This window comes from Nycticebus coucang, chromosome 9 (genome assembly GCF_027406575.1).
Source record: "Nycticebus coucang isolate mNycCou1 chromosome 9, mNycCou1.pri, whole genome shotgun sequence".
Classification (NCBI taxonomy): Eukaryota; Metazoa; Chordata; class Mammalia; order Primates; family Lorisidae; genus Nycticebus; species Nycticebus coucang.
In genome coordinates, this window is record NC_069788.1 from 93169010 (window position 1) to 93182473 (window position 13464).

Here is a 13464-nt window from a genome sequence, read left to right on the forward strand (position 1 = left end):
ATTTCCATCTTTCTGCATACATTAGGCACCTATTCTTACATGTTGTCTACTTTTCCCAGTAAATCCTTTAGCATATTAATTACAGTTAAAAAATTCCTACTCTGATAATGCCAACATTTCTGATATGTCTGATGCTGTTCAGTCATGTGTTTTTGCCTGTTAGTTCACCTTCTAATTTTTTGTTGAATCAATCCAGAAACAGTGGCTCATGTCTATAATCTGAGCACTCTGGGAGGCTGAGGCAGGTGGATTTCTTGAGCTCAGGAGTTTAAGACCAGCCTGAGCAAAAGGGATACCCTCATCTCTACTAAAAATAGAAAAAACTGAGGCAAGAGCCTCCCTTGAGCCCAAGAATTGGAGGTTACTGTGAGCTATGATGCCACAGCACTCTACCTAGGCCAACAGCTCAAGACTGTCTCAAAAAAAAAAAAAGTGAACATGATATACTTATAAAAGGAACTGCAGCAAATGGGCCTTTAGTAATGGGGTAGTAAGGCGCAGAGGAGAAGGAAAGGAGTGGGGAACAGTATATGGTCCTGTGATTAGGTCTCAGCCTTTTGGAAGCCTGTGCCTCTGGCCTGTGAACTTCACCAACACTTCTCAGTTTGGGTCCCCAAACCCCTTAGTTGGGACAGGATTGATAGAGGGAACTGGAGTTAGGTTATTTTTCTGCTCCTGCATGGAGTTGGGTGTTTCCCTTCCCCCCAGATAAGTTACCCTCTGGTAAAACAATTTTCCTTGGGAACAGATCTTATTAAGAAGAACAGAATGTTCTGGTATATTTGAAAATGGTTCATTTTCCTCTCTCCTTGACAGAAGCATGAGGGGATTTTTCTTTGATACTCATTGTGAGAACCTGGTTGAGCTCCTAGAAGTAAACTCACAAAAACATGGTTCCCACCCCCCCCAATATGTGGGACCCCTGGAGTTTTTAACTCTTAATCTCTTGTCCACACTGAGTCTCTGGCAATTCCTCAATCACAGTCCAGGTTTTCTCACCCTGGCACTGATTCCCCCAAAGTTTCCCTCCTCTCCAGGCTAATTTTGACCATGAAAGAGAGCCTTTGCTGTGTATCTATCAATCTTTCTGAAACTTGTGGGGAAGTTGAGGGAGGAAGACCAGGCCTGGAAGGACTTGGATGTGGGAAAGGTCAGTCTTGGGGGTAGAAGGGCAGCAGCAGGAAGGGCCAGGCAACCTGAGGCAGAAGAAAGTGAAAGGAGAGGTGGGAAGCCTCTTGCATTCTCTAAACATGTACAGGATTCTTTTCTTCCCGTTCACTATGCAGATGAAAGCACAGATTTCCCTCTTCTGAGATGCCTTCCTGACCACTGAGAAAGTATACTTCCTGTCACCCCCCTCTCCCCTACTCATTTTATCACCTCATAGCCCTTATCACTATTTAAAATCATCTGGTGTGTGTATTTGTCAGGGCCCATTGCCTATCTCCAGTCCTCCAGTGTGAGCTCTGTAGAGTGGGGTCATTGCTGCTGTAACCCCAATGCTCAGGTCAATGCCTGGCACAGAGTTAGTGTTTGTTGAAGGACTAAATGAGAAGTTTGAGGCTGAGAACCACATCCTCTCCCTGCCTTTTTATCTTCTGGACCACTGGCAAAGAAGAAGACCTTATGGCCTGGTCAAGCTGTAAGCCAGGTCCCCCATCCTGGACAGCTGGGCCTGACTAGGCTACCATACAAGTACTCACCAGCAATGACAGCAAAGTCAGCCTCCACATCACAGGCGATGACATCCCCATTCCGTATATGTCTCTTCACAGCCTCCTTGACTTTGCCCATCCCAAGCTCGTTGCCTCCATCACCGACTCCTGTGGGGAGGGAGAATGGCATCAGCACACAGAGTCAGGGCAAAATGGGGTGGTTGTGGGGCAAGGAAGCCCCTCCACGTGTGCTTTGTTGCTTCTGGGAAGGGAAAGAGGTTGACTCTCAACATATTTTCAGATGTTCTTTCCCCTCCAGCCTTGTGAGTTTAAGTTTAGAATTCACCAGAGCGTGGGTATGTCCCCCTTTAGGTCACACCCTCAGTCACAGATGGAGCATGCTCTGTGCTGCTGGTGTCTGGCCCATAGGAGATGCAAGAAGGATGACACACAGACCCACTGTTCAACTGCCTCCCGCTCACTGAGCCCCATTGGGGTAACTGGACATTACACTGGCAAAGGGGAACTGGTACAGATAGTTAAAGTCAGTTCTGAATTTACTTTAAAGGCTTCTGCTTAAAGAATGAGAAATGTGAAGGGCGGGGCCTATGGCTCAAAGGGGTAGGGCGCCAGCCTCATAAGCCGGAAGTTCAAACCCAGCAGAATGAGAAATGTGCTGTGTTAGGTAATTTTAATTTATAGTAGAGGGGTGCCTGGCAAACATGAGAGATAGCTTAATCAGGAATACACACTCTAAGGGCAGTGGGTTAGCACTCGAAAGAGACCATAGTCCAGAGACCCAAATGATAATTAGCACCAGAGGATTTGTTGATTAGCATAATAATTGAGTGCCAGAATAAATAAATGTTGGAAATGATTTCATTCACTGGTGAAATGAATGATGTTCAGGATAGGTAGACTGGCTAAAAATAATTAACAAACACCCCTATGCTTGTGAAAACAAAAGTTAAAAACAAATCTAGTAAGCCCTGCAGCCTATATACCCTAAAAAGGTTCTCTAGGTCTAAGGGATACTGTTTGGTTCTGTGTCTAGGTATTTCTGGAGGATTCTGTAGATTGGAAGGTCAACTGAACCAATCTAGAAGATGGCTGCAGCTGTCTCAATAACCTTTAATGCACTGCGGGTGTCTCTGTGCCTCGGGGACAGAGGGCTAGGCCTCCCACGCTTGCAAAACAGATGTGCCACTGTTTTAGTGTCTGCCTCTATAGAGGCTGAAATCTGTGGGAGAATCACAAGTGTTCACTGAGGGATGGCAAAGGGGAAATAGAGCTCACTCAACTCAAGCATGAGGACTGCATTTGGCCAAAAGAATTGTGAATGACTAAACACCTTGGATTCATACCTGATGATTTTTCAGAAAAATTTTCTAGATCTGTTGACAGGCCATTGAATGAAGGAGGAAAATAATGCCACTGCCTAACACTGGTATATTGTCTATATCTATCTTATTTCGCGTTTTATGAACTTTATCTTATTCACATGTCTTGTCCATCTTGTCCATGGTGTTGTTATCCTCACTGTATAGAGCAGGCACCTCTCTGAGGTGGGCAACATGTGGGAAGTCAGAGTCTTGATTTTTAATCGAGTGCTATGCCCATGACATGGCAGCTGTTCATGGTACCTGAGGAATAAGGGTTTTGATGGAGCAGAGGAAGGATAGGAGTATTCAGGAGATAGCCCTGCTGGGCAAGGGTGTTGGGGAGTCCACAGGAGAGGCTTGGGTTCCTGAGGCTGAGAGAAAGGTTCAGGGGTCTACAAAGGGGGCAGCTTGAAGCCACAAATGTCCAGGTCCAACTGCTTCCTCTGGGGCTTTAGGGGCATCACAGCACAGATTGGGGTCCCATTTTGGGGTTGTGGGCTAGCCCCAGAAGCTCCTTCAGACCCCATTTGCTCCTTTAGACCTGAGGACAGCTTCCTTCTCTCCTGGAACTGCTCCCCCACAGGGCTCTGGTCCTGCCTGCCCAGGGGGGTGACAGGAAGCTGGAAGGCTCTGCTGTGTACCACACCCACAGCCTCTTCTGGGAAAGTCCAGAGCAATTTGCAGAAATTTTCTTAGCAGTCCAGAAGGCTTTCATTGTCTCATCAAAGCCTCAAAAGCCAAAGCAGACTAATGAGTCTGGGAAACAGAAGTGTTTGAATGGAGAGAATAATAAACACAGAATGCCAGATAGGCTAAAGTACCCTGGGGCCTGAGACCTGCCCCCAGAGGGAGGAAAGTGGGTTCTCCAGGAAGGTTCCAGTAAGCCTTACAGAAATTCAAAAAGGAGATTCCAGATAATGGGTTAGGGGGAGTCTGTACACGCCTTCTAAAGCCACTAGCCCAGGCCTCACTGTTGGACAGTATACTGCCTTACCTGCCTCAAGTGGTGTGAAGAGGCTTAAATAATACAACGAATGTGAAACCTCTTAGAAAATTATAAAGTTCTGTACAAATGCAAATTATCACAAATTATTACATTATCAACAAGTGAAATATTACACTAATCATGTACTATATTTAAAAATTAATACGTTTCATAAAATGATACACACTATACATGGTCCATTCCAACCTATATGACTAAAACAATATGCTGTGCCTCAGTTTTACCATTGATATTATTTTATTAGTAGTATTATTACTTTAGAGTCAGGCAAATAGAACGTGCTCGGTTAAGGGTCATTTCCCCTCCTTACTTCTGGGAATGCTGGGTTTCTGAATGGCAGTGACGTTAGTGTCTGTAGTGACCATAAGGATTTTCCTTGGAGTGAAAAACCTTGGTCCCCATGTAATTCTTTCTGGTCACATGTTCAGCAGTCAATAAAAAGACCCTTGGCAGTGACATGTTCTTGTCCCACACTCAGCGCTACTGCTCTCCTTACCAGTTGATGAGATTCTAGGAATCTTCTTGGCGGCAAGAAAAAGATCATCAACGGGGTCCACCAAGTGCTTGATGTTCATCTTTCTGGCGTTGTAGTAATTGCCATCGGCAGCTCTGCCTGCACGCTCTATGGCCACCAGGTGGTCAAATCTGCCAGGAATAAGAGCAGTAGGGTCCTTGTGGACAGTACATGTTGTATCATGCCTTAGCGTGTTTGTGTGCAGGCTACTTTGTTCTTTCTTTGATTCCTTCACTCCTACAGAACTTGAATAAACACTTAAGTTATGCCAGGGCCTGTTTATCAGATCATTTTAAGAAATAGCTTCAGAATCTTTATCAATTTCTTTATTAGAGTCAGAGGCTGTGAGCAGGGAGGTCAATGCTCAGGGTACTGTGGTGGACTGGGATGCTGCTGGTACCCACCTCCATCCCCTTAGTCCAGCAGAGTAGCCAACCCCCAAAAGTTCTGAATATCTGCTGCTATGGGTCCACTGCTGCACCCTTCCAGGTCTTAATGGTTTCCACAAAACAGATGGAAAAGGAATGGAGACAGAAAGTGAATAAATCTAACACAAGACAGCTTCTTAGATAGCAACAGATAGAGAAGGCCACAGTTGGCATGGTGGTCAAAGTGTGGGCTGTGGAACCTATCATCTGGGTTCCAATTCCAGGTCCTCCTACCACTGGCCTTGGGCAAGTCAATCAACCTTTTTAACCTTCATTTCTTAATCTATAAGGTGACATAACAATAGTAACTGTCTTATACAGTGCTAAAAGGGTTAAATGAGAAAATGCACAAGAGGTAGGAATCACCACCAAAGCCTATGCCCACTTTGTGCTGAGTAGGTGTTAGTTGTTGTTGCTATTATCCTTAGCAGGAAAAAAAGAATATATATATTTAAATAAATATATAAATATATATTTTTTCTAAGACAGAGTCTTACTCTGTCACCCTAGGTAGAATGCCATGGCATCATACCTCACAGCAACCTCAAATTCTAGGGCTCAAGTGATCCTCCTGCCTCAGGCTCCTGAGTATCTAGGACTATAGGCACCTGCCACATTGCCTGGCTAGTTTTTCTGTTTTTAGTAGAGACAGGGTTTCACTCTTGCTCAGGCATGTCTTGAACTCCCACCTCAGCCTCCCAGAGTGCTAGGATTATAGGTGTGAGCCACTGCACCTGGCCAGGAATATTGTTTTAAAAATTCAATTTAAGTCATCTATATTTCAGGAAAATGGAAATCAGAAAAAAGAGGGTGTTGCAATTTTATTTGCAGATACAATAGACTTTAAACAAACAAAAGTAAGGAAAGATAAGAATGGTCACTTCATATTTGTTAAGGGTAACACTCAACATGATGAGATTTCAATTATTAACATTTGTGCACCCCACCAGAATGCACCTCAATTTATAAGAGAGACTCTAACAGACATGAGCAACTTGATTTCCTCCAGCACTATAATAGTTGGAGATTTTAATACTCTTTTGGCAGTGTTAAAAGTTTCCAATAAGGGGCGGCACCTGTGGCTCAAGGAGTAGGGCACTGGTCCCATATGCCGGAGGTGGCGGGTTCAAACCTAGCCCCCGCAAAAAAAAAAGTTTCCAATAAGAAACTCAGCAAAAAGGGGCAGAGACAAGATGGCTGACTGAAGCCAGCTTTCCAAAGAGGCTCCCATCCAGAAGAAGAGTTAAAGGACAGAAATTTAGTAAGTAACCTGGCAGATTACAGCTGCGCTAAGAGAGAAGGTTGAAGAATGCACATCAACCCTGCTGAGGCGAGCTGCCACCCCAAGGATACAAACAAAGGTACAAAATCCATCACCAAGAAGATGGAAGTCCCCTCCCCCATGAGAACAGCTCGGAGTACCCCATAAACAAACAAGCAGAGTTCAAAAGTCTTCCCATTATATCCTACGGGAGAGACCCTCTAAAAACTGGACCTGCTTCCCCTACTAGGGTGCTATGGTGCTCTCCTGCCAGGCATAAAACTGTATAAAACTGTATATATTCTCTACCTGTAATTCTAAGCTCCTGGCACTCCCCTCCGCTCTCAATCTGAGCTCTGGAAGCCTGTCTCCCAGGAGTCCAGATTTTTGGGTATTATCTTAAGAGGTACAGACAGGGCATGGACTGCTGCTGGCCAGTACTGATTCTGCAGCATGGGAGTGAGGAGAGGATGGTCAGCTGAGAGTGAACCACATGGGAGTTGCAGTGCCCCGAGGTGCAGAGCAGCAGCCATTTTTGGCAACAATAGGGCTCACCCCTGGATATTCCGGAGTCACTCCCCCTGTCTCTCTGGGCAAACAGAGGAGGCCGGGCATCTTCTCAGGTGACAGCCCCTGGCAGAAAGGATCTGAGACAGAAACGCAGGCCCCATGAGTAAAGAGTTTGCCTGAGGAGGTACTGGCCTGGGTGGAGTGTGGGGACTAGAAAACGCATGCACAGACCCAGCAGATCCCCAGGGGGGGGGCTGACCCAGAGGACGGCTTTACTGAGCCTAAGACGCACCTGGCCCTCAGGGGATCATCAGCCTAGACAAAGGAGGGCAGGAGGCTAGAACTGACAGCCCCGAACCCAACCGTGCTGCAAATACAAACTACCGGGCAGCAACAAAGACGGGGCCTGAGGCACAGGTTCTGTGAACTCAAAACAGCTTCTCTTCTGCAGGGGAATTTAGCTGGGACACAAATAAATTCCGCAAAGTTGTTCTGTTCTGTCAGTAACATCAATCAGGGGCAGGGCTGGAACTGAGTGAACAGCCCCAGCCTCCATCAAGTCCCTGAGGTTGTCAAGCCTCACCTACCCCTGCAGGATAGTGGCAGAGAGCAGCAGCCTAGCTGAGGAGACATAGATCTCCCTGTGATTCAGGCAGGTGCAAACCTCTGGAGTACCTGCTCATTGGAGGCAACTGGGTCACAGCCCTGTGGGGTTATCAGTGACTGGGTGTGACAGAGGTGCAAGGTGGGGAAGGAGGCATCAACCTTCCCAGACTAATCTATTTGCTGGGTGGGTCCTCCTGACCTCTCGGAGCACTGGAGCAAGTCATATTTGAGTCGAGTTGTCAGCAGACCCCTGCAATATAGCTGCTAGAGAACTTTAAAACTCTCCCACCTGAGACAGGTGCTGACTGAGACAATTGATTTGGACCTCTTGAACTGAGCCAATCGCCCGAGGACTATCCAAGTGGTACCCTTGGTGTGTAGTTGTAGGAAGGTTTGATTTTCCTTTTCCAATTGTTGCCTGTGGGGGGTGGGGTGACTTAATTGTTAGTATTTCTCCACAGCTGAGACTTCAACCCAGAGTAACTGATTCACTAGGGTCAGAAAGAGACCAGCTAAAAACAAGACAGAGCCACTTATCCCCACCACACCAAGCAGGTCCCCAGTTTCTCAGGCTGTAGCACTGTACGGGTCCTTGGCAAAGCTCTAGGGGAAAAGGTACAGACACCAGTCCCAGTTTTTGGGCAAAGGGCTGGTTAATCACTACTCCTGGAGCCCCGAACCCAACTTTTCTTTATCCACTCATCTAGTCAAATGGTGTAAAATAATCACGGGGTGAAATCAGCAGAAAAACTCTGGTAACGTGAATAACCAGAGTAAATCAACCCCCCCCCCCAAGGAAAGATATGGCAGATGTAACTGAAGATCCCATTCATAAACAGATGGCCAAGATGTCAGAAATCGAGTTCAGAGTTTGGATTGCAAACAAGATTAATAGAATGGAGGAAAAGTGGGAATTGGAAATTCGTGGAGAAATTAAAAAATTGTCTCAAGAATTCAACGAATTTAAAGACAAGATCACCAAAGATTTTGACACATTGAAGCAAGAATCTGCAGCCCTCAAAGATCTGAAAAATACAGTAAAATCCCTCAGTAACAGAGGGGAGCAAGCAGAAGAAAGGATTTCTGACATTGAAGACAAAGCTTTTGAATGCTCTCAAACTCTCAAAGAGGAAGAGAAATGGAGAGCAAAAATGGATCATTCTCTCAGAGAGCTCTGGAATAATTCAAAGAAGGCTAATAATATCCGCCTCATTGGAATCCCTGAAAGTGATGAAGTGGCTTCACAAGGCACAGAGGCCCTTCTCCATGAAATTATGAAAGAGAATTTTCCAGACATGCCAAGAGATTCTGAAATTTAGATAGCAGACAGTTTCAGAACCCCAGCATGACTCAACCCAAATAAGACATCCCCAGGCACATCATAATTAACATAATTCATAATTCTAAGTCATGGAAGAAGCCCAAGTGCCCATCGACCCATGAATGCATTAATAAATTGTGGTATATGTACACCATGGAATATTATGCAGCCTTAAAAAAGATGGAGGCTTTACATCTTTCATGTTTACATGGATGGAGCTGGAACATATTCTTCTTAGCAAAATATCTCAAGAATGGAAGAAAAAGTATCCAATGTACTAAGCCCTACTATGAAACCAATTTATAGCTTTCATATGAAAGCTATAACCCAACTATAGCCCAAGAAGAAGGGGGAAGGGAAGAGGGAGGGGAGGGGAGGGAGTAGGATGGGTGGAGGGAGGATAATTGGTGAGACCACACTTATGGTGCATTTTACAAGGGTACATGTTAAATTTACTAAGTGTAGAGCATAAATGTCTGAACACAATAACTAAGAAAATGCAATGAAGGCTATGTTAACCATTTTGATGAAAATGTTTCAAATGGTATATAAAACCAGCACATTGTACCCCATTATTGCATTAATGTATATAGCTATGATTTAATTTTAAAAAAGGAAAAGAATTAAAAAATGAAAATTCAATTTAAGAACATGAAAATTGCACTTTTACATCTCTCTGTCTCCCCACCATGGAGTTCTACAAAATATAAATTCTTTTTTGGAAAAGAGTATGGCCATTCCTCAAAAGATTTGATTCAGCAATTTCACTTCTAGGTATATGTCCAAAAGTAGTGACAGACTGGAGGAGGTATTTGTCCACCCATGCCCATAGATGCATTATTCACAGCAGCTAAGAGGTGGAAGCAAGCCAAGTGCCCATGGAGAGATGAATGGATAAACAAAACGGGGTTCATACACAAAAAGGAATATTATTCAGCCTTAAAACGGTATGAAATTTGGACACATACTACAATATGAATGAATCTTGAGGACATTATGCTAAGTGAAATAAGCCAGTCACACAGGACAAATTTTGTACATGCATGACTCCACTCACATGAGGGTGCCTAGAGTAGTCAGACTCCTAGAGACAGAAAGCGGAATGGTGGTTTCCAGGGACTAGGTTGAGGAGGAAATGCGGAGTTGTGTTTAAAGGGTACAGAGTTTCAGTTTTGCAAGATAGAAAAGTTCTGGAGATAGATGGCAGTGATGGCTGCACAACAATGTGAATCTGGACACTTAAAAATGGTAACAACACCGTGTGTTATGTGTATTTTGCCATAATAAAAAAGCAATGAATGCTTCTTCTATAAATGCTTTTAAAAAACAAAATGTACATGCCTGTTCATATTCTTTGGTTGTGCTAGAATGTGGTAGCGCCACATGTACCTCAAATGGGTAGACCATTGAGTAGGTCTTAGAGTGTAATCCTGCGGCTCCATGTCCATCTGGTGCAGGAAAAGTCAGACGCTGAGAAGCAGAATTAACAGGAGGAAGAAGCTTTGACACTGCATTTCCTCCAGACCTTGTGATAAAAAGGCAGTTAGATCCAGAGCTGCAGTCAAGAGCAACGTGTCCTCTGTTCTGCAGGGAGAACTCTACTTCTGGACCTCCCCCCAGGGAGAATTCCAGTGTATACATTGTGGGGGTTATGGATTTTTTAGTCCAGAAGCCTCCATTTAGTTATGCTGGAGAGTGGGAGTTACAATTCAGCCTTGGGCTGCCTGCTCCCTGGGAAGAGTTAACTCGTCTTCTCCAGGATGAACAAGTTATCTCTCCCCGTCAGCAAATCTGGCTTACTCTGCTCCACTCAGCAAACAGAGCGACACCTACATTATCTAGCGTCAGGAGTCCCACCCAAAAGGATTTCCTAGTTTCTCCTTCAGGATTCAGGGCTTTTAATACTTGTATGCCAACCAGTGGGAGAATATAAACATTTCTAATACACACCACACGTGTTCTTGCAGCTTTAAACAGTGTATCAAATCCATGGTTGAACTTTTGCTTGGTGGCCCAAGAGCCTCATTATGAACACCAGATTCTGTTGGGAACCGCCATATGCTATGCCCTCAAGGCCTATTGAAGTATATTTTAAAATTCTAAGTGGACACTTGCTAGTGGCTTTTAAAATTCATAGGGCCAGATCAGCATTTTTTGACAAGACTAGAATAGAATAGGATAGCATAGCATAGCATAGAAAGAACAGAATAGAATAGAATAGATAGATCAGAGTACATTGCACATAGCCAGAGTCAACACTGTTTTTTTGTTTAAACTTCTATTTCTATGTATATGTATACTGGTTTGAGTATGAAATATGTTATTGTAGGTTATTGTCCAAAAAAGTTCACAAAACACTGTGTTACAAATATAAGATCTGAAATACATCCTTACCTAAAATAAAGAAGTATTTCTTAAAATGTTTAACCACATACACAGTAAAATACACACACAGGCACAGTTTCATAAAAGAATACTTACCATTACTACACAAGATACACAACGACACTGTTTTTCTTTTTTTTTTTTTTTTTTTTGTTTTTTTTTGGCCGGGGCTGGGTTTGAACCCGCCACCTCTGGCATATGGGACTGGTGCCCTACTCCTTGAGCCACAGGCGCCGCCCGACACTGTTTTTCTATCTCATTTTCCAGTGGTGCTGGTCGCCCCCAACTGAAATGATTTTACTACAATGCAGCGGTTCTCAACCTGTGGGTTGTGACCCACAGGAACTGTATTAAAGGGCTGCAGCATTAGGAAGGTTGAGAACCACTGCTCTAATGGGTTGTGACTCACAGTTTGAGAGCCTTTGAGATTTTAAAAATAGTTCTATCTCTTCTCTCTGCTGGGAAGACATGTCATCTCCCCCTACTGACCAGGGATCTGCTACTTCCAGAGATGCTCTGTGAATCCCCAGTGCACCTTGAAACCCCCCCAGCCTTGTTCATTAGTCTTGGTTCATGGCTTTGATCTCTCTGAAGGGCTGGGGTGTGCAGAAGCTTTGTTGTAAAGTTTAGAGTACAAGGGCTTTCCCACCAACATCCACTTAAACTGTGATGGGACATACATACCTAGGTGACTTGGGGTCCCCATCTTTGCACAGAAACTCCTGAGCAACTTCCATTGATCCACCTTTGTAAGTTAATAATGGGACCTGTGTCTTCAGAACACCTTGAAAATAGAAAATAAAGACAAAGGGTGGACACCTCAGTCCTAGCATTTTGGGAATTCATGCTAGATTTTCCAAAGGTTCTTTGGAGAGTATCATTACCATTATTGAATGAGGTCTATCTACAGAGCACTGTTAGGTGAGCAAAGGTCCTGACACAGTATACGTCAGTTTTCTTTTGGTCCTGAGTAAACACTAAGGTTAGCAGGGAGTGGGGGTGGAATTGGACTAATATAGGCCAGCCAATGCACTGTGTGTGAGATGCCCATGGGTATGGTGGCCTATTCTGGCTCATAGCCACCGTAACAGTTACATGCCCTCATGACAAGACATCAGTCCTCTGTTAAGCAATTGACCTACACACTCTCATTTAATCTTCACAACAATTCTGTGTGCTAAAAACCTTCATTATTCCCATTTTACAGAAGGGGAAAACTGAGGTTCAGAGACACTAAACAATTCGGGCAAGGTCATGACGCACATCATCACCACAACTCCAATTCTCATCCCACTCCCTACCTCCCCACACATCCTCGGGGACGTTCAAGAACAACCAAGGGAAAATTCTCAGAGTCTGGGCCTTGGCATAGCTACCTGCAGCAAAGTGCTTTTGAAAACAAATTTGACTCAAAAATTGCACCTTTCCTAATTAAAAAAAAATGTGGGAAATACACAAAAATCCAAGAACAAAATAAAATGAACCTGCTTTTCATTAACTAATCTACCTCACAGGTTGGCATATTCAGTGGCCCAGAACAAAGTCTGCTCCACACAGAGCCTGTGGCAGGCGATCTTGGGCCCGTCACTATGGTCCTGCAGAAGCTCCTAGACAGCTCTGCAGTCCAGCAGGCGCCAAGGCGTGGACTTGGGGAACCTTCAGACACCTTCTATAATCTCCATCGTCAGCCCCTCACACCCTCACATAAGGCTGATCAGGTAAGCACAGCCACAATGTCTATGTCAAAACCACTTGCTTCCTGAGACTCCTTCAGGAACTGTCACTGCCACCCCGGGGGGTCAGTGGTGCAAGCTGAGGTGAGGAACAAGAATCACTGTCAAGGACCTAGTGCCCCTCATGTGGCTCCCTCCCCTCTCCCCCCAGCCTCACTCCTGGCTCAGGGGAGAAAGGCAGGAGATGGTCATCAGTCCATTTAGTGGGGGGACAGTCATGACAAAGGGAAGGGCCCAGCCCCTCTATGTGCTGCACGGGCAACCTGGTGAGCCAGGGAGGCTGAACTTACAGTGAAACAACCCTAGATGGCAACATCAGGCCACTTCCCAGCTATGTGACCAAGCCATATAAACCCTGTGAGCTCCAGCTATCTCCTCTGCAAAACAGGTGCTAATGACACCCACCTCCCAGGATGGGCATGAGGGTGCACACAGGGTACCTGGCTGTGTAGCCGCACAAGGGAGCCACTAAGTAGAGGCTGGCTCTTTCTTACTTCTTTGAAATTGGATCAAGGAAATAGGGTACTAGTAAGAAGGGGTACCAAGGATTTCAACAGGCCAGGGACCAGAACATATCCCAAAGTGGGAGACAGACATGAGAAAGGACCCATGTCTCAAAAGGAATGTCAGGGCAAGAGTGCATTCTCACTTCTGAGCTACAAA

The 13464-nt window shown here is 44.9% G+C and overlaps 1 protein-coding gene across 6 annotated transcripts in view; it reads right to left on the reverse strand.

Moving 5' to 3' along the window:
• The window catches only part of DGLUCY (D-glutamate cyclase), a 130315-nt gene that overhangs the window by 24726 nt on the left and 92125 nt on the right, over positions 1-13464 (reverse strand). For all 6 annotated transcript variants that reach the window (XM_053602329.1, XM_053602330.1, XM_053602328.1 and 3 more), the window contains 3 exons: positions 11753-11852; positions 4540-4688; positions 1704-1823 (listed from right to left, as the gene is read on the reverse strand). In XM_053602329.1, coding sequence (XP_053458304.1) covers positions 1704-1823; positions 4540-4688; positions 11753-11852 — 369 coding nt within the window. The remainder of the gene's footprint in view (positions 1-1703; positions 1824-4539; positions 4689-11752; positions 11853-13464) is intronic.